Below are 24,129 nucleotides of genomic sequence, written 5' to 3'. Positions count from 1 at the left end.
AAGTCAGCCTTCAAATCCTAAAATCATTTCCATCCATAGATGTGCAGGCCATCCTTCAAATCCTAAAATCATTTCCATCCATAGATATGCAAGTCAGCCTTCAAATCCTAAAATCATTCCCATCCATAGATATGCAAGTCAGCCTTCAAATGCTAAAATCATTTCCATCCATTGATATGTAAGTCAACCTTCAAATCCTAAAATCATTTCCATCCATAGACATGCAAGTCAGCCTTCAAATCCTAAAATCATTTCCATCCATAGACATGCAAGTCAGCCTTCAAATCCTAAAATCATTTCCATCCATAGACATGCAAGTCAGCCTTCAAATCCTAAAATCATTTCCATCCATAGACATGCAAGTCAGCCTTCAAATCCTAAAATCATTTCCATCCATAGATATGCAAGTCAGCCTTCAAATCCTAAAATCATTTCCATCCATAGACATGCAAGTCAGCCTTCAAATCCTAAAATCATTTCCATCCATAGACATGTAATTCAGCCTTCAAATCCTAAAATCATTTCCATCCATAGATATGTAAGTCAACCTTCAAATGCTAAAATCATTCCCATCCATAGATGTGCAAGTCAACCTTCAAATCCTAAAATCATTTCCATCCATAGATATGTAAGTCAGCCTTCAAATGCTAAAATCATTCCCATCCATTGGTATGTAAGTCAGCCTTCAAATCCTAAAATCATTTCCATCCATTGATATGCAGGCCATCCTTCAAATCCTAAAATCATTTCCATCCATTGATATGCAGGCCATCCTTCAAATCCTAAAATCATTTCCATCCATTGAAATGCAAGCCAGCCTTCAAATCCTAAATTCATTTCCATCCATTGAAATGCAAGTCAGCCTTCAAATCCTAAAATCATTTCCATCCATTGATATGTAAGTCAGCCTTCAAATCCTAAAATCATTTCCATCCATTGATATGCAGGCCAGCCTTCAAATCCTAAAATCATTCCCATCCATTGAAATGCAAGTCAGCCTTCAAATCCTAAAATCATTTCCATCCATTGAAATGCAAATCAGCCTTCAAATCCTAAAATCATTTCCATCCATTGATATGCAGGCCATCCTTCAAATCCTAAAATCATTTCCATCCATTGATATGCAGGCCATCCTTCAAATCCTAAAATCATTCCCATCCATTGAAATGCAAGCCAGCCTTCAAATCCTAAAATCATTTCCATCCATATATATTGAAGTTACAATTTCACTAATTTTTAGGTTGGAGTCTTCTCGCTAACCCGCAAAATTACAGCAGTCACAACTATAAATGCAAAATGAATTATATTAACAGCATATTTTCTTTTTGTTTGATATTACCTTGACACACGGTATCTTTTTCCAGTTTTATTTACATACCTATACAGGTTACCACGACAGTTAGTCCACACTTTTTTATGTCTATTTGAATTGTTCATGAAAAACCCTCTCTAAATGACCTTTAAATACCTCTTTAAATGACCTCTAAATGCCTCTTTACATGATCTCTAAATGCCTCTTTAGATGGTCTCTAAAATCTTTTAAAATGGCCTTTAAAATCCTCATTAAATGGCCTACATAATTCTCTTAAAACAACCTCTAAAATCCCCTTAAAATTGCCTTTAAAATCCTCTTTAAAAAGCCTCTAAAGTCCTCTTAAAATGACCTCTAACATTCTCTTTAAATGGCCTTTAAAATCCTCTTTAAATGACCTATACAATTCTCTTTAAATGACCTCTAAAATTCTCTTTAAATGGCCTTTAAAATCCTCTTTAAATGGCCTTTAAAATCCTCTTAAAATGACCTCTAAAATCCTCTTAAAATGTCCTCTAAAATCCTCTTAAAATGACCTCTGAATACCTCTTTAAATGGCCTTTAAAATCATCTTAAGATGACATATAAACAATATCTTAGTGCTGAGGATTTAAATGTTTCCTGATGCATTGCCTCACATTCCCATCATATGCAAGATAAATTGACTTATTCGGAGTTGATAATCAGGAAATCCTTACTCTACCAGTGCTTTCAGCTGTTGCTGTTTGACATGAACACATCTGAGCTGCAAAACAAAGCTTGCAAGGTTTTTTTTCTGTCTTGAATTAAAAAAATAAAAAGTTTAACAAAATACTTCTTTTGGTGGAAAAGTATGTATGTACATATACAACTTCAGTTAGAAGTGAGATATGGCAGCACACACTTTTATATATAGTGGAACCCCTCTATAACGCGATAATTGGGGTCCCAAAAATTGGACCGCGTTAATATCGGGGTCGCATTAATGTAGGGTTTTACAGTATTTTACTTTTTTCAGAGAAAAAACTCATTGGCACATATGTGTGTATTCATGTCTAATGTATATGATGAATAGGGTATCAACACCATTTACTATTGTGTCGTCGTGGCACACAGTTCATCTATAATGCATGTAATTCCATTGAAAAATTGCACACATATTTACAGTATTCAGTAATTTTTTTCCTAGATCATTATGTCTGAATTCAACATCTAATATACAGCACGAAGAGAGTATCAACACCATTTACTTGCCGTCTTATATTGTACCGTCGGGGCTTGCAGTCAATCCATAATATATGTAATTCCATTGCAAAAATTGCATATATATTTAAACTATTCAATAATTTTGTCACACATCATTATGTGTCTGAATTCATTGGGAATAATTAACAGCAAAATTAGGTTAAGAAGGACGAAGCACGTGTACGGTTCATTATGTTCCAGGGTCTATGAATGGTGTCTGTACAAATTTCAGACTGCTAAACTTTTCTCATATGCATTTCCATGTACATTTATCCATTGCAAATTTCCTTTAATTAACGCTTGTACACCTGTTCATTTGAATGACTACAGCAAGAATAATTAACTATCAACACATGCTTTCAGCGTGCATATAACTTTTACTTCAGATTTTGTGAATATCAGAAGAATTGTGTGAAAACTACTGTACTAATCATTGCGCAAAGTGCAAAGAACGACTTGCGTTTGTGAACTTGCTTTTCCATAACGATAAAATATTTTTATAAAAAATTGGAAATTAATGAAGATTTCATAAACAAACACCATACACATGTAAAACCAGAGAACTAAGTGCAGTAGGCCTGCAATGGTCACGAGTCACGTTTATAATTTTTTTAAAGCTGAACGCATGTACAATTTCATACCCTTTCAATTTCCATCTAATAAAGCGGACCTTATTTGCTGGTCAACTAATTGCGTCTAATAACACCGCCAAGCCCAGCAAACATGTTGGCAGCTTTCGTTTTTTGATGTTTATTAAATTGTGAGTATCTTTTATCAACCACCGCATTGTCTGCTGCTTGGTTGTGTATGCAGTTAAAGAAGAAACACATGTTGGCTATTGTTTGAGCAATGATTGTATACAGAATTAATTGAAGACAATCACAAAGACGACTTACTGACTTTACTCATGGACTAGTAATAAGTAACAGTTCCGATAATGTTTATTTTGGCATAACACTTCAAGAATCTGGTGATATTGTTAAATTTCAGAAGCTACGCCATGATCATATTATATTAAAATTCATACACGAACTCTTCCTCAAAATGATAATAAACGTTTTACACACTATTTCTCTTACTTTAAACATATTTTTTGGGGTACAAGAAAAATACACATGTATTTAAAATTTCAGGAACCACGCCACGATCATATTAAATTCAAATTCATACATGATCTCTTCCCCATAATGATAATTTTTTTTTCCTTCACTATTTCATGTACTTTGACCAGATTTTGTTTTCTTCTTGTGCAAATGAATATATGAAAATTTCAGGAGCCACGCCACAACTGCTTTATATCTGAATTTGCATTATAGTAGGGTTACACTGTACCTTCATTTTTTTATTATATTGAAAATTTGAACAAAATCAAACACAATCCCTTTAAAATTTTATGAATTCAGCATAACAGATATGCTATTTTAGCAAGATATAGCATTACATGAACCCAGTTTGTGTATTTATAGAGTATTGCAGAGAGTGTGAAGAAGGGCCAGATAAAAACTCACTCCAGGACACCATCAAATGCCTCTAGCACCAGCCAGGAAGTGGCAAGGTTAACATCTGGCATGGCTGATGTTCCTGATGCATCAGCTGAAACCAATGCAATGGAAAGAGTGGATGGAGGGGCAAGAGCCGTGACCCCACATGATATGGAGACTGTGCCCTTGGTGGAGGACCCTCGTTCTGGATGGCAAAATGTCTCTGCTACATCAGGTACATAAGTGCAAGTGATGAAAAATAATTGTTTTTCTCGAGTGTCTTGGAACAGGTAACAAAAGAAACTTGTCATAGTGACAAGATACTTTGGTATGATTTTGTAAATATCTTCATTCTGGGCAAGTTAAAATTCAGCAATCACTTCATGATTTAATACCATCTGTACTCGCAGTCCAACTGCAAACTGCACAGACCCAGGTCTCCAGTCGCAGGCAGATCTGGGTCTGTGCCATTTGTTATTAGTAATACCTAAAACAAACAAAATAGACCCTGATCTGCAAGCACATTATGCTACTGCACATGAGATCTTTGTTGTTTGCAGTTTGACTTGACTTAGAGGTGAATAGATATGGTACATAAACTTTCACTCCAAGACAGGTAAATCAACTTTCTGTTTAAAGATAGAATTCTGCTTTAGGAATTGTCCACAATAATTGGATATGTTAATAGTTACAAGTCTGCAGAAAAATATGGTAAACATCCTTTGATTATGTAACCTGTTTTTGGTAAGAAAGGTCTTCTGCCTGTAACAAGGTGTTATTAGCATCTGAATTGCTGAATAAGGAACAGTCAGTTTGTCTTCACATATTTCAAAACATAGGTTTTGTGAGGAGTATTCAAAACAGAGATATGGGTTGAAATAATTAATATGTTGATATCATAGTGATACAAGAGGTGACAAATTGAGGCAAAATAATGCTTACCCTGTAGAAGTTGCTTTAGCAGTCACTAAAAACTAGCTGCTTCCTTTTGCGGGGCCCTGAGTGGCCGAGTGGTCTAAAGCGCTGTCTGTTATGGATCACTGCCATCTCACCTCTGTCTGCGTGGGTTCGAGTCTCGGACTCAGCCATTGTGGCTATGTGAGAAAGTTTGCCAGTAGCATCTCGTGGGTCGGTGGTTCTTTCCGGGGTTTTCCCTGGTTCTTCCTCCACCATTAATACTGGACGCCATATATAGCCTATCATGTGCTGAAAAATGGCATTAAACCCTACAACAACAACAACAAGCTTCCTTTTGCTTTCTTTAATGTTTAATAGTCACTAAATAAATACTAGTTGCTTCCCTTTGCATTCTTTAATGTTTAGCAGACAATAAATAAGTACTAGTTGCTTTTCTTTGTATTCTTTCAATCAAGAATTCAGCTGCGACAACCAAGCAGGTGCATGCATTTATTTATGTCAGTTACAAAGAAAAACTAGTGACAACACCCACTAGCCTGCTACAAATGAGCAAATACAAGGTGACTAACTCACATGGTTTGAAATCTGCTTCTCCCCACTTCCATGCAGATATATTGATTCTGTTAGTATAGTATGCTCAGTTACTGGTAACATATATGAATGTAATGAAAACATTTCTGATTTCTTAAACGCTTTGCTGGTCATTTAGTAACAACTTTTACATGAAGTTTTGCTGTTGTTTTACATCTTGTCTACTTGTATTGAATATGAGGGCTGCACTTCCAGTGTGTCATGCGATGAAATATGTTGCATTCAAGTCTAATTTTTTGTGTTTATTGTTTGTTCAAGTCTGTAGTTAAATGGTAACCACCAATTGGAACTAACTGTATTCACTGCTTGACACACCAGAAGTATTTGGATTCAGACTCAATAGAAATAGATAAACAGTGATAGAGAAACTTCATACAAAAGTGGTTGTTACATGAAAAATTTGTATGTAGGGAACAAATTTGTAATGCTATATGATACATTCATCAGTAACTGAACATGCCCATTGGATTTTTTTTAAAAATTAGCACAGACTCTGCAAGTTTTCAGATTCCAGAAAGCACATGAGTTATAGTAACCTTGTTAACTTGTAGAAAGGGAGTGGATGTTTTTAATAATATCTTTTTTCGCTCACAGAAATGTGTGTCTTTGTCAACGGAAGATCATTGTGAAGGATTTGGCTATTAGTCATCTCCACTCCCACTCTCATACTAGTCATCTCCACTCCCACTCTCATACTAGTCATCTCCACTCCCACTCTCATACTTGTTCTAGATTAGATTTTCCTTACATGTGGAAACTAGACTATTTCTTCTGTTTTGAAGAAAACATCTTAATGCCAGATTTAAGTGAGGACATGAGATTGGTAATACAATGTTTAGAAAGCAGACATGCAGTGCAAAACAAAGGGTGTGGTGACCAAGATGAACCATGCATCCTGTCAAATGGAGCAGTTGGAAATGGGCTAAAAGGTTAATAAAGATCACTGACACCTAAAAGTTAGTCAGTTTGGAAGTATTTTGTTTTATCTTGTTAAGAATGAGATTTGTAAGAACAGATGATAAGTCAGTCTGGCTGTAATCTTCATACTAGAAATAATCTAAAAGGTCAACACATAAAACAACAACACCCATACTGAGAGACCTTTTAAAGATGAAAAGACCATAAAGTTTATGTGTGTATCAGTAATGTGTTGTATTTTGAATTATATCAATACACAGCACAGGTGTATTGTTTCACCCTTATTAGCAATGTAATTTATTTGAATGAGCCAAGTGTTTTCTTTTTTTTTTTTTCTATTCTCTTTGTTTCCAGAGAATGGGAGTAACTTGACCACCACCATGCCAATGTCTCCAGCAGACCTGCATGGAATGTGGTACCCTACTGTCAGGCGAACATTAGTCACGCTGTCTAAATTATACAGGTGTATTGATGTAAGTACCTGTCCAAATCAAATTATGTTCTTTTTTATTATGTTTTAAACCAATTTTACGTAGACTATATTCATTTATTTCATCATTTTATTATCAGACCATCTGTATACTAATATTGTGTGTAAGTGTAAAATTGAACCAATGTACCTTGTTTGCTTGCTTATAAGTTACATCCAAGTACAAACTGCAGAGAGAAAGATCTGTTAGCACATGGCACAAATCATGATCTGCTGTTGCATAATGCAATGGCAGAGAGCCCGATCTGTTAGCACGTGGCACAAATCATGATCTGCTGTCGCATAATGCAATGGCAGAGAGCCAGATCTGCTAGCACATGGCACAAATCATGATCTGCTGTCGCATAATGCAGTGGCAGAGAGCCTGATCTGTTAGCACATGGCACTGATTATGATCTGCTGTCGCATAATGCAATAGCAGAGAGCCAGAGCTGTTAGCACACGGCACAAATCATGATCTGCTGTTGCATAATGCAATGGCAGAGAGCCCAATCTGTTAGCACATGGCACAAATCATGATCTGCTGTCGCATAATGCAATGGCAGAGAGCCCGATCTGTCAGCACATGGCACAAATCATGATCTGCTGTAGCATAATGCAATGGCAGATCAGGATCTCTGCAGTTTGTTAGGAGTAGTCACTGGAACAAACAACATAGACCCTGACACCATTGCATTATATGACAGCAGATCAGGGTCATTGTTGTTACAGTTGGACACAACTTAAATGCAAGATTTTATATTGTATACTATATTCAGTTCAGTTGTATGTGACAGTGTATTTAACAGCAGTTCTTTTAATTTATATCAGGTTTATCTTTGACTTGTCGAGGCCTACTTTGCACAACTTGCAAATTTCTGTCCAATGCATTGGGAGGGGATGCATAGCTTGTGAAATTTTATCTGATGCCAACACATTTGGGAGGGGATCCATAGATAACGAATTTCTTTCCAATGCCAACACAGCTAGGAGGGGATGCATAGCTTGGGAATTTTTATCCAATGCCAACACAGTTGGGAGGGGATGCATAGCTAAGGAATTTCTATCCAATACCAACACATTTGGGAGGGGATGCATAGCTAAGGAATTTCTATTCAATGCCAACACAGTTGGGAAGGGATGCATAGCTAAGGAATTTCTATCCAGTGCCAACACATTTGGGAGGGGATGCATAGCTAAGGAATTTCTATCCAATGCCAACACAGTTGGGAGGGGATGCATAGCTGAAGAATTTCTATCCAATGCCAACACAGGTGGGAGGGTATGCATAGCTTGGGAATTGCTCTCCCTTGGCAACACATTGGGATGGTGCATTGCCTTTTGGACATTCATTGGTGTGAATTTTTTTGTTCATTTATATGTTTATTCATTTATTTGTTAAGCCCTAAATATTTTAGTATGTGGATGCATCTTGAGGAGAGTAACTCGTACCCAAACTAGAATAGTTTGATCCAATTATCATGCTTGAGAGACATGTATTAATTGCACCCTCATTACTTTTGACCCTTTTTTTCCCATACACAAATGAAAATTGGTATTTTGATGCATGTAACTGAATTTGTCCAAAACCAAATGTTCTAATTATCACACAAGTGACTTTTGTATTTCTGGCTTTCTGTTCGTTACACTCATTATATTGAATCCTATTTCAACAACAGTCATGAAAATTGGTATGTTTTTGCAGCACAGAGAGCAATCCAACCATATCATATTGAGGTCGTTGTGACCTAATTTACGTGATTGATTGGCTATTTTATTTTCAGCTGTTTGTTACACACTAAGTTTCTGTGAACTATTTCAGCTGGATCATATAGATGCATCTCAGAGTAACTCGTCTATACTAAAACTAGGTCACTGGTTCAATTTCACTCTTGAGTGATGTATTTTCTGTTGTCTGTTCATTACACCCATAACATCTTAGGCTCTCATACCTATTGATGAAAACTGGCACATAAAGAAAGTAACTCATCTAAGCAACTGCTAGGTTAATGTGCTATAATTTCCATGCTTGAGTGACTTTTCAGCCATTGGTTTGTTATATTCTCTGTATCTTTGACTCTGTTGTATCTAATCTAATTAAATAGACTTATTATCAATTAAAACATTTTTTACCTTACCCTGCTACATCTGAACAAATTAAAATATTTTTTTACCCTACACTGTTACATCTGGACTATTTAAAGCATTTTATAACCCAACATTTTTACATCTAGATTACTTTTAAAAATTTGACCCCACACTGTTAAATTTAGACTAAATAAAGCATTTTTTCCTACACTGTTACATCTAGACTAATTAAAGTATTTTTTACCCTACGCTGTTACATCTAGACTTATTAAAGCATTTTTTACCCTACACTGTTACATCTAGACTACTTAAAGCATTTTTTACCCTACACTGTTACATCTAGATTAAAACATTTTTTACCCTACACTGTTACATCTAGACTAATCAATGCATTTTTACCCTACACTGATACATTTAGACTAATTATAGCATTTTTCACCCTACAGTTACATCTAGACTAATTATAGCATTTTATACCCTACTGTTACATCTAGACTAATTATAGCATTTTTTACTGTACAGTGTTACATCTAGACTAATTATAGCATTTTTTACTGTACAGTGTTACATCTAGACTAATTATAGCATTTTTTACTGTACAGTGTTACATCTAGACTAATTATAGCATTTTATACCCTACACTAATGCATCATAATGAGTTATGCAGTAATATTTCGTCTTCACAGCGGCTTGGCTGTTAGCTTAGACTTGTAACTAGTGATGAACAGGCTTAAATCCTGTCCTGATGAGCATGGGTTGGTTGTTGTGGCATATCTAGACAAGGACTTTAACTCCCATTACTTGGTTTGGTTGTAAAGGGTGCAAGGGAGAGTTTTTATGCACAAATTAAATGTTGCATACACGTGGCTAATATACATATTCATACAAATAAAATAAATGGGTGAGATCACAAAGGTCCATATTTTTGGATAGATATAAAAAAGCAAAACATAAGAATATCATTCTCTTGACCGACAAGTCAGTGGAAATTCAAAGAATAAAAGTTCATTCACACACCCACACACCCCAAATGTATGCATGCATTTTTTGTGTCTGAAGGCCGTTATTGAGAAACATGATGCTCACACTGTAAAAACAAGCCATTTGCCTGGGTGATAGTTTTGAAAAACACTGTGCACTCCATAGCTTGCTGCAATTCAAACAAAATAGTTGCCATCCAGGCAGTTTTTGAGATATTCTAATTGACTTGTACCAATCTGTCTACTGCTTTAATTGGCTATCTCTGCTTTCTAGGCTTGTACCAATCTATCTACTGCTTTAATTGGCTAGCTCTGCTTTCTAGCCTACTATTTATATTTCACTGGCTACGTACTGTGCAGTGACTACATGAACATGCTTCACATCACTTTCAAGAACAACACAAGTCGGAAAGACAAAATTCACAATATATGCATATCTTTAATTATTACACAATAATAGCTCAAAAAGTCACACCATAGCCTTATGTTAAGAAATTTGCCAGCAGCCAATTTACAAATTTGTCCCCTGCCACATAAGACATATCTATGTAAGGGATTTAACTCCAGTTGTCTTGGTTGGCTGTTATGGCATATCTCTATGCAAGGAACTTAACTCCAGTTGTCTGGGTTGGCTATTGTGGCATATCTCTATGCAAGAACTTAACTCCAATTGTCTTGGTTGGCTGTTATGGCATATCTCTATGCAAGGAACTTAACTCCAGTTGTTTGGGTTGGCTGTTATGGCATATCTCTATGCAAGAAACTTAACTCCAATTGACTTAGCATCAGTTATTGATCACTATTTTTGTTACAATGGTAGGATCAGAAAATGTATTTTTCTTTTCCTCAAATAAAGAGTATATCATCCAGATACCTGAAAGCCTGTAGATGTTAGCAGCATGTGTATGTGATTTAGATTTTTAACATAGCCTTAACAATTTTAACAAAACTTTTGCTACAATGTCTGTATTGTGGCAGTTTATAGTGATGTTTAGCACTGGGGCATCATGCCACAGACATGCAGCATGATGTCCCACCCAGTCACATTATCCTGACACCAAGTCGACCAGTCCTAACACTAACCTCTTAATGCTGAGAGCCTAGCGAGGCAGCTGCATTTACCATTTTTTATAAATCTTTGGTATGACTTGGCCAGGGTTGAAACCTGCAATCTCCCACATCCAAGGTGGATGCTCTAACCACTTAGTCCACTGGAGCGGTCTGATAGCAGTGTAATATCCATCTACTTAAGTTAAATTATGCTTGGAATAAGACTTTTAATACTCAGTTTCTTTTCTTAACCTCCAAATTACAAAATGGATTATACATAAATCGTAATGATGGTTGTAATATTGCCCATGCCAGATATTTTGATAAAAATTTAGACGACAGTGTGTAATAAAGTACATGAAACTAATATTTATCTAAAACAGTACTTATCTTTATTTGCTGTTGTTGTTGTTGAAAAAAAATTGCTAGGTGAGATTAAAAATTGATTACTTCCCTTTCCTTTTTCAGAAGACTGAAAATTGATTACATCCCTTTCTTTTCCAGAAAACAACTTTCCAAGGTCTGTCCCAAGAAGCCTTACAGTCTTGTATAGCCTCCTTGATAAATGCCATGGAAGGAATTGCAAAACGCAAGGTCAGCATACCATTCTTTGCTCAGTTTCATTCACATATTAATTTTACAGTTTTGTTAATTATCTTTTAATTATCATCATGTGGTAATCAGAGATTTACATTTCCAGTTTCTTGACTCCTTGGACAAGCTCAAATTTGGTTCAGGCAAACTCAAGTCCACAAAATTGAGAGAGGGATACAAGACACAAGAAACTCTATTGAACGTCAGTGGTCTGGGTTAAATACAGTAACTCTGTTTATGTCGCTGACTCTTCATCTGCATACCTGGCTGCACTTTCTTTCATTTATTTTGTCATTTTCATCTTGTAGTTAATGTCAAGATCAGTCTCGCATTTTATTGCCCAGATGTGATAACAAGAATTGCTACTATTGAAAATAAGTTTTGACAAAGGAGTAAAAAAAATATTATTTTAACTTTTCAGTTTCATTGTAATCATAATATTTGTAGATAGCAGGGATTCGTTGACTTACCATCGTAAATTCATCTCGGCAGTGCTGCCTCGAAACAAATGGCTTTGCAGAGATTGGAAATTAAAGGCATTCATCTGCAATGATTTTAACTACCAGGAGGATTTTGTTGAAAGCATGATTGATTTTAAGAGAATGTAGCACCCACATGCAGCCTTTGTAATATGTTGTTTTTAAAGGTTTAATACAAAATACTTTGAAAACAATTAAATGGAAAAAAGTACATGTTCTTGAATTATTCTCAAAGCTGGATTCTCAAGTATTTGATGCATTTTGCTGAATAGAAAGTGACTTGAACATAATTATTAAGTAAGTGGATAAGATAAGTGTTTTCTGTGAAACTGCTCAGAACCAAAATCACCAGGTCCCAAGATAAATTGTGTATTAAGAAGCTGTTAGTTTACTGCAGTTCACAATTTTCTTATTCAAATACGTTAATCATAATACATGAGGAAAACATCCACAACCCTGCAGATCCAGTCCTTACAGATGATGAAGCTCTTACAGATGACAATGCACATATACCACATCTTTTGGCTTATTATAGAAATACCAATTCTCAAACATCATCTTGTTACTAAGACAGTGGTCAGAGCAGAGTTCTCTTCTCCTGCAAAGAGGGATTGGCCTAAGACCCCATAATTTGCCAATTACTACTTACATGTGTGTCTAGTCCTGCATGCACTCAGAAGAGGTCTTGCAAATACGTGTATCTTTCATTTAGTGCTTTTTCTTAAGTGATGTATGGGACTTTCATCATTACAGGTAAGTATACTACTGTATCAGTTACTTAACTTTGTTCTCTCTTCATCAGAGACAAATATTTTACAAATCCAATGTTTCCATCAGGCAGTGCCTTCTTGAAATTATGCAAAATAGACAACATATCCACCAAAAAAATAAGTTCAGTGCACCAAAGGTGTCCAACCAATTCATAAATGTACTTATTTCTCAATGATTGTTTAATAAAAATGAACTAATTCCATAAGGCAGACTTTTCTAATTGCTTCTGTGCTCGGCCTATCTATCTTACCCATTTTTCTAATCCCATATAAACTATAGTGAGACTAAGATCATCTAGGAATAATGTGGGCTTGATATGTCCCAGAATACTTACTGCATGCTGCCATTTGTAATAGCATCAGTGAAAATTTGATTTATAATCACCTGTTTTATTAGCATAGATGCTAAAGAAAAATGTTTAGTCTCTGGAATTATCATGGGTCATTTTCTACCAGCCACATAATGCAACCTTGACATAGTGCTGTTTGCATTTGTAAGGATGGCCAAGTTCTACTGGGAGGCAGATAACAGATTTCATTTCCCCAGGATCAAGTTTGGACCATGCCAGCAATCAGATGACCATGGAGATTGGACAATGCCAGCAATCAGATGACCATCGAGATTGGACAATGCCAGCAATCAGATGATCATGGAGTTTGGACAATGCCAGCAATCAGACGACCATGGAGATTGGACAATGCCAGCAATCAGATGTCCGTCGAGATTGGACCATGCCAGCAATCAGATGACCATGGAGTTTGGACAATGCCAGCAATCAGATGACCATGGAGTTTGGAGAGTGCCAGTAATCAGATGACCATGGAGTTCGGACAATGCCAGCAATCAGATGACCATGGAGTTTGGACAATGCCAGCAATCAGATGTCCATCGAGATTGGACCATGCCAGCAATCAGATGACCATGGAGATTGGATCATGCCAAAAATCAGGTGACCATCAAGATTGGACTATGCCAGCAATCAGGTGACCATGTGCCATCAGGTATGGATGAAGATACAAATGATGTTCATGTGCCATCAAAGTATGGATGATGATGTTCATGTGCCATCAAGTATGGATGAAGATGCAAATGATGTTTATGTGCCATCAAGTATGGATGAAGATACAAATGATGTTCATGTGATACCAAATGTGGATGAAAATGCAAATGATGTTCATGTGCCATCAAGTATGAAGATACAAATAATACTCATTTGCCATCAAGTATGGATGAAGATGCAAATGATGTTCATGTGCCATCAAGTATGTTTGAAGATACAAATGATGTTCATGTGCCATCAGATATGGTGAAGATGCAAATGATGTTTATGTGCCATCAAGTATGAATGAAGATGCAAATGATGTTCATGTGCCATCAAGTATGGATGAAGATACAAATAATGTTCATGTGATACCAAATGTGGATGAAAAGCCAAATGATGTTCATGTGCCATCAAGTATGAAGATACAAATGATACTCATTTGCCATCAAGTATGGATGAAGATGCAGATGGTGTCCATGTGCCATCAAGAATGGATGAAGATACAAATGATGTTCATGTGGCATCAAAGTATGGATGAAGATGTAAATGATGTTCATTTGAAACCAAATGTGGATGAAGATGCAAATGATGTTCATGTGCCATCAAGTATGGATGAAGATGCAAGTGATGTTCATGTGCCATCAAGTATGGATGAAGATGCAAATGATGTTTATGTGCCATCAAGTATGGATGAAGATGCAAATGATGTTCATGTGATACCAAATGTGGATGAAGATGCAAATGAAGTTCATGTGTAATCAAATATGGATGAAGATACAAATGATGTTCATGTGCCATCAAGTATGAATGAAGATACAAATGATGTTCATGTGCCATCAAGTATGGATAAAGATACAAATGATGTTCACCTGCCATCAAGTATGAAGATACAGATGATGTTCATGTGCCATCAAGTGTAGATGAAGATGCAAATGATGTTCATGTGCCATCAAGTATGGATGAAAATACAAATGATGTTCATGTGCCATCAAGTATGGATGAAGATACAAAATGATGTTCATGGGCCATCAAGTAAGGACAAAGATACAAATGATGTTCATGTGCCATCAAGTATGAAGATACAAATGATGTTCATGTGCCGTCAGGTATGGCTGAAGATATAAATGATGTTATGTGCCATCAAGTATAAATGATGATAATCATTTGCCATCAAGTATGGATGAAAATACAAACGATGTTCATGTGCCATCAAGTTTGGATGAAGATACAAATGATGTTCATGTGCCATCAAGTATGGACAAAGATACAAATGATATTCAGGTGCCATCAAGTATGAAGATACAAATGATGTTCATGTGCCATCAAGTATGGATGAAGATATAAATGATGTTCCTGTGCCATTAAGGTTGGATGAAGATACAGATGATGTTCATGTGCCTTCAGATATGGACAAAGATACAAATGATGTTCTTGTGCAATCAAGTATGAGATACAAATGTTGTTCATGTGCCATCGAGTATGGATGAAGATACAAAATGCTGTTCATGTGCCATCTAGTATGGATGAAGATACAAATGATGTTCATTATGTCATCTAGTATGGATGAAGATACAAATGATGTTCATGTGTCATCTAGTATGGATGAAAATACAAATGATGTTCATGCACTATCAAGTATGATTGAAGATGCAAATGATGTTAATGTGCCATCTAGTATGGATGAAAATACAAATGATGTTCATGTGCCATCTAGTATGGATGAAGATACAAATGATGTCCATGTGCCATCAAGTAGGGATGAAAATACAAATGATGTTCATGCACTATCGAGTATGGATGAAAATACAAATGATGTTCATGTGCCATCTAGTATAGATGAAAATACAAATGATGTCCATGTGCCATCAAGTAGGGATGAAGATACAAATGATATTCATGTGTCATCAAGTATGAAGATACAAATGATGTTCATGTGCCATCAAGTATGGATGATGATGTTCATGTGCCATCACGTATAGATGAAGATACAAATGTTAATGTGATACCAAGTATGGGTGAAAATAATAAAATAGACAAACCTTGAAATAGTAGTATTTATAGTAGTCATTTGCACAAAATCTTTAGAGAAAACATCCATTTGGCTTGTTAAATGTGAGACAAGTGATCAATCTCAAGCCACTTTGGGTATCTTATTTTTATATTAAAATACTAGCAGACCCATTTGAACTTATTTTGCATTTACACTTTTTGTTAAGATTTGAGTGTATTCAGTACTGATTCCATTACTTTAATATTGGTACGAGTCTCACTAATGTTTTATTTGCAGAAGTTATATGAGGAATGAATTGTATATTGAATAAAACATTTACATGTATGAATTAACATAAGAATTAAAAAAGCTGCAGCCAAAATAATGGTGATCAATTTGCAAGTGTCCATTCAACTTTCATAACTTATACTTTTCCATCATTCTTTTTAATGGTCAGATTGAATCTTCACATTGATATGTTCTCAGAAGGTTTTGCATTCACAATATACTGGGAATTAAGCCAGTTGACAGGCAGGTCAGAGGTTAAAAGGAAAGGTCACCAAGCATCATTTGATAAGGATAGCATCATGCAATGTTTGTCCTGAATGGCCTGACCACTTGTGTCTTTTCTGTATGCATCATGTTGGCATTGTATTGAATTCTAGTTTTGAAACAATGCTCTTCATTGACTGACAAATAAACAATACCTTATGAAATGTATATTTTGTTATCTGTTTCAAGTAAATAGAAATAAACACATCAGGCAAATGACACTCAAGGTAAATTAACCACATATCTAGTTTCAGTATTCAAGTCTCCTTTGGTGAATTCTTCTGTAAGTGAAACAATTTTAGCATGCATTATTTGTGGTGATCAACCTCTCACTGTCAGCTTTTATCACCTGATGCCACTCTTTCTAACAGCACTGCCTAATGCCACCCCATGGCAGATGCTTGTTTTCCTTTACAATTGTGTTTGGATACTTCGGCAGTCTACTGTGGAAAATTTATGTAAACTACATTGAAACATACCTGTTTTTCATTCAGTATATTTTTCCATTGATAGAACTTTTCAAAATAGTTTATTTAATTTTCTTGTTTTTTTTTTTCAGACAAGCCTAGATGGTCAGCTGTTTATGATAAAACATTTACTGATTTTGAGAGAACAGATTGCACCATTCCATGCTGACTTCTCCATAAGGGAAACTTCTCTTGACTTCAGTAGATTTAAAGGTATTCTTTTTCTGTGGATTTGTAGTGGTGATACGATTTGAAGCTTTTCTTTCCTAATTTAAATATGTGATATTATTTTCAATTAATTACATACTGTATTCATTCTCACTGACTACATTTAAAGGTGCCTGATTGCACACAAATGAAGAACATGTCATTTTACATTTATGCCCTGCCAGATATGATGAAGAGATGTACAGTATTACTTTTATACATATGTATGTCTGTTACTCCTTGGTTAAGTAACTTAGGACAATTTCTTACCTACTTTGCAGGGTCAGTGAAGAAAAAGATTGGTGATGGGACATTTACGTTCTGTCAGCACACTTTTAGTGACGTTGAGAATCAACCGCTCCGGTGGCCTAGTGGTTAGAGCGTCCGCCTTGGATGCGGAAGGTCGTGGGTTCGATCCCCGGCCGAGTCATACCAAAGACTTACAAAAATGGTACTAACAGCTGCCTCACTTGGCGCTCAGCATTAAGAGGTTAGTGTTAGGACTGGTTGGCCCGTTGTCAGGATAATGTGACTGGGTGGGACATCATGCTACATGTCTGCGGCATGATGCTCCAGTGCTAGACATCAGTATAAACTGCCACATTGCAGACATCGTAGCGATATGACTGAAAAATTGTTAAAGCTACGTTAAAAATCAAAATCACATCACATCACAAAATCATGTTGAGAATCATTTCAATAATGCTTTTTCACATTTATGAGAGATGGATACATTTGTTTTTGACAGTCCTGCTTGTCAGTTACAAATGCATTAAATTAAGTTAAGCTTTTATTAGAAGTACCTAATAGTCTTCTCACACATTTGTATTTTTTCTGACTACTAGCAGTTAATATCACCATGCCTACCTGTAGATATGCGATTTGATGGTCATAGTGTTTTCAGTATTTTTGATATGTATTACTTTGGATCTAAATGGGGAATTTGGGGGATAGGTAATCGCAAGGTCACTCATGTTTTGGGGGATTTTTTTGGTCTTTTTTTTTTCTTTACTCTTTTCATTTTTTTCTATTTCTAGAATCCTCTTTTGGTTTGAGCTCCCTTTTTGGTAGGTTGGGCGTGGTATCCAGCTTTTTATGTTGTCATTTATTGATTAGTGTTTTTGTTCTTTTTTAAGACGATACTGTCTTACAGAAATTGCATGCCTCAGCCTGTGTATGTTAATATTCGTAGTATTGGACCCAGTAGTTTTCATATTTTGTCAAGAACAAAAGGGTGGACTCTTTTGCCATCACTCTTCAGGTTGTCATTAATTCAGATCCTTTATCTGGAATGTAACCATACATTTGAATAGTGAAGAAAGACTGCATTAAAACTGCATAGAATCTTTTTCTGATATGAGACTTTCATAATTCATGATGTCAGCCTTCTTTTGATATATTGGGATTCATCACATCAACCTGTCACTCAGTCCATTTGTTCATGCATCTCTTTATCCATGGATCAGTATGTAAGTCTCTCTGTTCACCTTGTACAGAAGGGGAGTGGTCATATTTGGCATCCTGTTGCTGGGAATAACTAGATTACGACGGTTTGAAGGCCTTGGGGAGGACTTGAATTACGCCATTTACAATGGCAGTATAGACTTTTCCTTGTTCCATGAACTCTGTATAGACTGATTAAGGAAGGATATACAGAGTTCATGGTTTTTGAGGATGAGTAAATCACAAAGAAGGTTTAAAGACCTTGTGGGTTGAGGGGTATGAAGGTTTAAAGGCCTCTTGTGGGTTGGGAAGTATAAATGTCATATTTGCATAGGTAATATAGACTTTTTCCTGTAGCTTGTACTCTATATGCACAAGTTGAAGAAAGGTGATCATATTTGGTTTGATTTTTCATGAGGATGACAATGTTTAACACCACCCCATCCCTGGGGTAGAGGGATAAAATGTCACATTTTCATAGGTAGTATAGACTTTTCCCTGGAACTCTGTATAGACCATTTCTGAGGAAGGTATTTTGGTTTAATTTTTCCTGAGGTTGAGTAGATGACAATGAAGGGTTCAAAGGCATGCACACACACACACACACACACACACACACACACACACACACACACACACACACACACACATGCATTTGGGGTAGGGGATGAAAGATCACATTTACTTAGGTAATATAGACTTTTCCTTGGAAATTGAACCTGGTAGTAGCCTTCAGGCAGGGAGGGGAAGGAGGTGTAAGCACATTTTCATAGGTACTGTGGACTTATCCATGTAGCATAAACTCAGTCTGCACTAATTGAAGGAGGTAGATAATATTTGGTGTGACTTTTAACAATGATTTGTGTATGGTATCATGCATTTAAGATTCTATATTCATAGTTACCAACTGTACAAATCAGTGTAACTTGATTTACAAGTAGAATTTTTTAAAGTTTGGATTAAAATACATCCATATATGATATTGTACCTGTTTGTTCTCTGTGGTGTTGGTCCTTCTTATAGAAACAAATGTGATCTATCTTGCTTTGTTGGGTAACAATTTATGTTGTTCATGGTGTTGGGTAACAATTTATGTTGTTCATGGTGTTGGGTAACTATTTATGTTGTTCATGGTGTTGGGTAACTATTTATGTTGTTCATGGTGTTGGGAATTTTGTCTTCATAAATTATCATTCATATTACCAGCAGAATTTTTAAAAATATTTTTTCATTCACTATGTCCAAATTCAAACTAAGAATGCAGATTGCAGAAGCATTGTGAGGAGTTGAAAATTGAAATGAATAATCAAGTTATTTCAGCATGGTTCAATGAATAATCAAGGTATTTCAGCATGGTTCAATGAATAATCAAGGTATTTCAGCATGGTTCAGACGTTTCACAGACATTTTGTATTAACATTACCATTGTAAAATTAATCTTCTCCCACTGTTAAGAACCACTAAAGTATTGGAAGCTACTTGGAAGCTTTCTCACCTACCTAATTATGTTGGTTGAGCTGGAGACAAAGGTGAGATATCAACATTCTGTAAAGGTGTGCACCTTTTCCACTCAACCACCTGCAGCCCCTTTGTTGTCTCTGTGAATACTATTCCCAAAGAATATGATACCCTGTATGTATTTGTAATGAACAAACTCAAGAATTGAGACTGTAATATGTTCTGAAAGATAAGGATTTGTTAAATTAAATTAAAATACGATGCAGAAGTTTCAGTCCTTTGTTTGTTTTCCCATTAGGTGTGGTGGGGGTATCTGGTGAAATCTGTCAGACAAGGATGCACATTTCATTAGTGGCAATGCAAAAATTATTAAGAAATTATTGTACTTTAATTTTATAAATGTTGAAACTGATGAAAACATTTCCTTTTATCTGTGACCCATGTTTCTATTTTTATGAAAGATCAAGAACTACCTGGTCCAGCCTCTAGTTCATATACTGACCCAAAAATATAATGCATGACTCATTTAAAGTTTAATGTTTGACTTATAATCCAAGGGTCATGTTTTTCACACAAAGGCTATAACATTTGGCAAACGTTTTAAATGTATACATGTTATACAACAAGTACTAAAACAATGCCGCTTAATCAAATATATATAACACTGTACATTTCCCCCCATCTGCTAGTGAGGTTAAATGTTGACACCTACTTCAATGTTACAGATTGAAAATGTGCTTGCTCTACCCTAAACAACTCGGGCTTTTTTCTTTTTCTATACCTCTTTTACCTCTTATTATGACTAATTCAGTCTTTCGTAAATTTCTGCATATTCATGTGTGACAAATTAGGTACTGCATCTTCCAAGATGCTGCAATGTTACATATATCTGAAGATGGAAAAATGAATAACGAGGCTGGACATATCTCCTGGATATGTGCAGAATTAAGCTGACATAAGATATGTAATGACGACTGAACTGTGGAATGGCATTTAAAAATGTTACACATCAAAAGTCCTGTTAACAAGCATGCTTTTTAGAGATGAAGAATGCAGGTTAATGAAGATTTTGTCAGCATTATCAAGAAACCAACCTGATGTATAATGTGAGGATACAACCAATTCTTGTCAACAAAGGCAAATTCCAATCAGTTCTGTGTGGAAATCAAACATACTTTAAGAATTCAGAAAAAACATCCAGCCAAATACCCCAATCTAAGGAGAAATGTGGAAATATTATTTACTTGGAACTGGCAGTTACTGCTTTACTGAAATCCATGGGCATGTTCATTTACACATTTACCAGATTTGTAAACGTTTACGGGCAGAAAACTAAACTAAGCCATTTACATGTGTAAACATTGCAGCCTTATTTGACACCCACCAGCTCACGTTAACTGACTCATTGCAGCCTTATTGACACCCACCAGCTCATGTCAACTGACTCATTGCAGCCTTATTAACACCCACCAGCTCATGTCATCTGACTCATTGCAGCCTTAATGACACCCACCAACTCATGTCCACTGGCTCATTGCAGCCTTATTGACACCCACCAGCTCATGTCAACTGGCTCATTGCAGTCTTAATGACACCCACCACCTCATGTCAACTGGGTTATTGCATCCTTATTGACACCCACCAGCTCATGTCAACTGACTCAGTTTCCCAGGAAATTCACTTAGCTCCCATTTCTTTGGCATTATATAGCCAACAGTGTGTTAAAAGTGACTTTTAAACCAAAAAAACCAAATCTTTGAAAGTCAGTAGTCTTGATTCATATGTCATAATGTCAGAAATTAATAGAATGAGAAATTTATTATCATTTACAAAGTCTTGCAAGATGCTAGTGATTTGAACTCTTAAAAGTAAGCAGGTCATGTTGGTATAGAACAATTTTTACAACAAATAGTCATTTTATTGGAAGAAAAGAGCTATAACTGCTTTGTGTAATGTTGTGTAATCTCAAACTTATAAACCTTTAAGCCATCATAAATAATTGGGTGTTTTGTAAATTTTCTCATTTTTAAAAAAATCATTTTCCATATTAGTTGGACTTGTGGGATCACTCAGTTGTTTTTTTTAGATAGTTGAGAAAGTAGTGATGGTGGTGGTGGTGGTGGATATGAAATTTTATTGCATTTTGTTTCTTCAAGTTAGAATAATGTGATGATAGTTTGCTGTGTGTACCCATTTTCTGGAACACAATAGACTATCGCAGTCTCATTGCATATGGAACTAGACTATTCACAGTATTGGTTTTTTAGAAGGAATTCCATATAATTCTTGTAAAAGATGAATAAATTTCTATTTAAGAATGGATTTCTGTCCAAATTTTTGTTTCATAGCTTTGAAAGGATTCATGGCTTGGCTGGTCATGGAACAGAAAAGCTTATGGTCTGGTCTGTTGTCTGTCATTTGTCACCTGTCCATCATCTCTCTATTAGCAGCATTTTGTTACCGTTGCTCCTTCTGAGCGGTAAGGAGGATTGCCATAAAAGTTTAAACTGATGCCATCTGATGTCCAATATGGCCACAACAGTGACCATCTTGAAAGCATTATTGTTATTCCTCTAGAACAGGAAGTAATACTGCCATTGGCTTTTCACAAGATGTCTTGTTAGTGCTAAATTAAAATGGTGCTGATCTGGTTTCCATTATGGCTACCATAGTGGCCATCTTGAAAATCTTGTTATTGTTACACCTCTTGAAAGAAAAGTTCTTTTGCCGTGGGATTTTCACGAAACGACTTCTTTGATTAATTGTTCCAAAATAAAATTGGTGCCAGTGTGTTGTCTAATACAGCCACAACAGTTAAAGCATGGGAAATTTATCATCATTTACAAAGTCTTCCTGAAAGATGCGATGATTATAAGTTTCAAAGACAGGTTTGTCATGTTGGCATAAAACAAATTTTACAACAAAATAAAGTTGTTTTAGTTGAAGAATTGATGAATAACTGGTTAAGTCAGCATGTATTTGTAATGTTATGTAATCTCAAACTTATTAACCTTCCAATCTTCATATATGATTGGGTGTAGATTTTCCCAGTGTTGTCATTTTAATCTATTGTAAAATCATATTAGTTGGACTAGTGGGATCACTCAGTTGGGGATTGTAGATAATTGAGAAAGTGATGGTCGTTTTGGTGGTGGATGTGATTTTTGTTGCAGGTTTTTTTTTCTGTTTTTTTTCTTCAAGTTAGAATAAAGTGATGATAGTTTGCTGGGTGTACCCATTTGCTGGAACACAATAGACTATCCATGTCTCACTCCATATGGAACTAGGCTGTTCACAATATTGGTTTTTAGAAGGAATTCCAATTAATTCTTATAAAAGAAGAATAAATTTCTTTTTTAAGAAGAGATTTCTGTCCAAATATGTGTTTTATAGCTGTGAAACGATTCTTGGTTCTGCTGGTCATAGACCAGAAAACTGAATGGGATGATCTGTTGTCCATCATTTGTCACCTGTCCATTATCTCCTTCCATTTAACACAACTTTGTTATATTGTTACTCCTTCAGAACAGAAAGTCATATTGCCATAGGGTTTTCACCAAAAGGCTTCTTATGATGTCTAGTTAGTCCTAAATGAAAATGGTGCTGATCTTTGGCCATCTTTAAAATCTTGTTAACGCTTCTCTTCTTGCACAAAAGGTTATATTGCCATGGGATTTTCACCAGAAGATTTCTTATGATAACTAATTGTTCCAGAATAAAATTGGTGCCATTGTGGTATCCAATTGTGACCACAAGAGTGGCCATCTTGAAAATATTGTTATTGCTACTCATCCTGAATGAATGGTTATATAAACATGTTTTTTTTCTCCAAACAATCAACCCCATTTTCATTGTAAAAAATTTGATGGACAGAATTGAGGTGTGTGAGTGATCTGTAAAAGCAAATGCCTTTGACCACTTGGCCACCATTTTGTTAGTGATCTGTAAAAGCAAACGCCTTTGACCACTCAGCCACCATTTTGTAAGTGATCTGTAAAAGCAAATGTCTTTGACCACTTGGCCACCATTTTGTAAGTGATCTGTAAAAGCAAATGCCTTTGACCACTCAGCCACCATTTTGTAAGTGATCTGTAA

General features: G+C 35.8%; 1 protein-coding gene across 2 annotated transcripts in view; it reads left to right on the top strand.

Annotated features, from left to right (window-relative positions):
• LOC149798796 (conserved oligomeric Golgi complex subunit 3-like) overlaps positions 1-24,129 on the top strand; it is a 122,699-nt gene that overhangs the window by 62,808 nt on the left and 35,762 nt on the right. The window contains exons 13-17 of one of the 2 annotated variants that reach the window (XM_089957684.1): positions 4,003-4,252; positions 6,799-6,917; positions 11,536-11,625; positions 17,019-17,139; positions 18,171-18,200. In XM_089957684.1, coding sequence (XP_089813810.1) covers positions 4,003-4,252; positions 6,799-6,917; positions 11,536-11,625; positions 17,019-17,139; positions 18,171-18,200 — 610 coding nt within the window. The remainder of the gene's footprint in view (positions 1-4,002; positions 4,253-6,798; positions 6,918-11,535; positions 11,626-17,018; positions 17,140-18,170; positions 18,201-24,129) is intronic. The other variant, XM_089957685.1, reaches the window with a different exon arrangement.

This window comes from Sinohyriopsis cumingii, chromosome 5 (assembly GCF_028554795.1).
Source record: "Sinohyriopsis cumingii isolate HCF-2022 chromosome 5, ASM2855479v2, whole genome shotgun sequence".
NCBI classification, from domain to species: domain Eukaryota; kingdom Metazoa; phylum Mollusca; class Bivalvia; order Unionida; family Unionidae; genus Sinohyriopsis; species Sinohyriopsis cumingii.
This window is presented reverse-complemented; position numbering and strand designations above follow the sequence as displayed.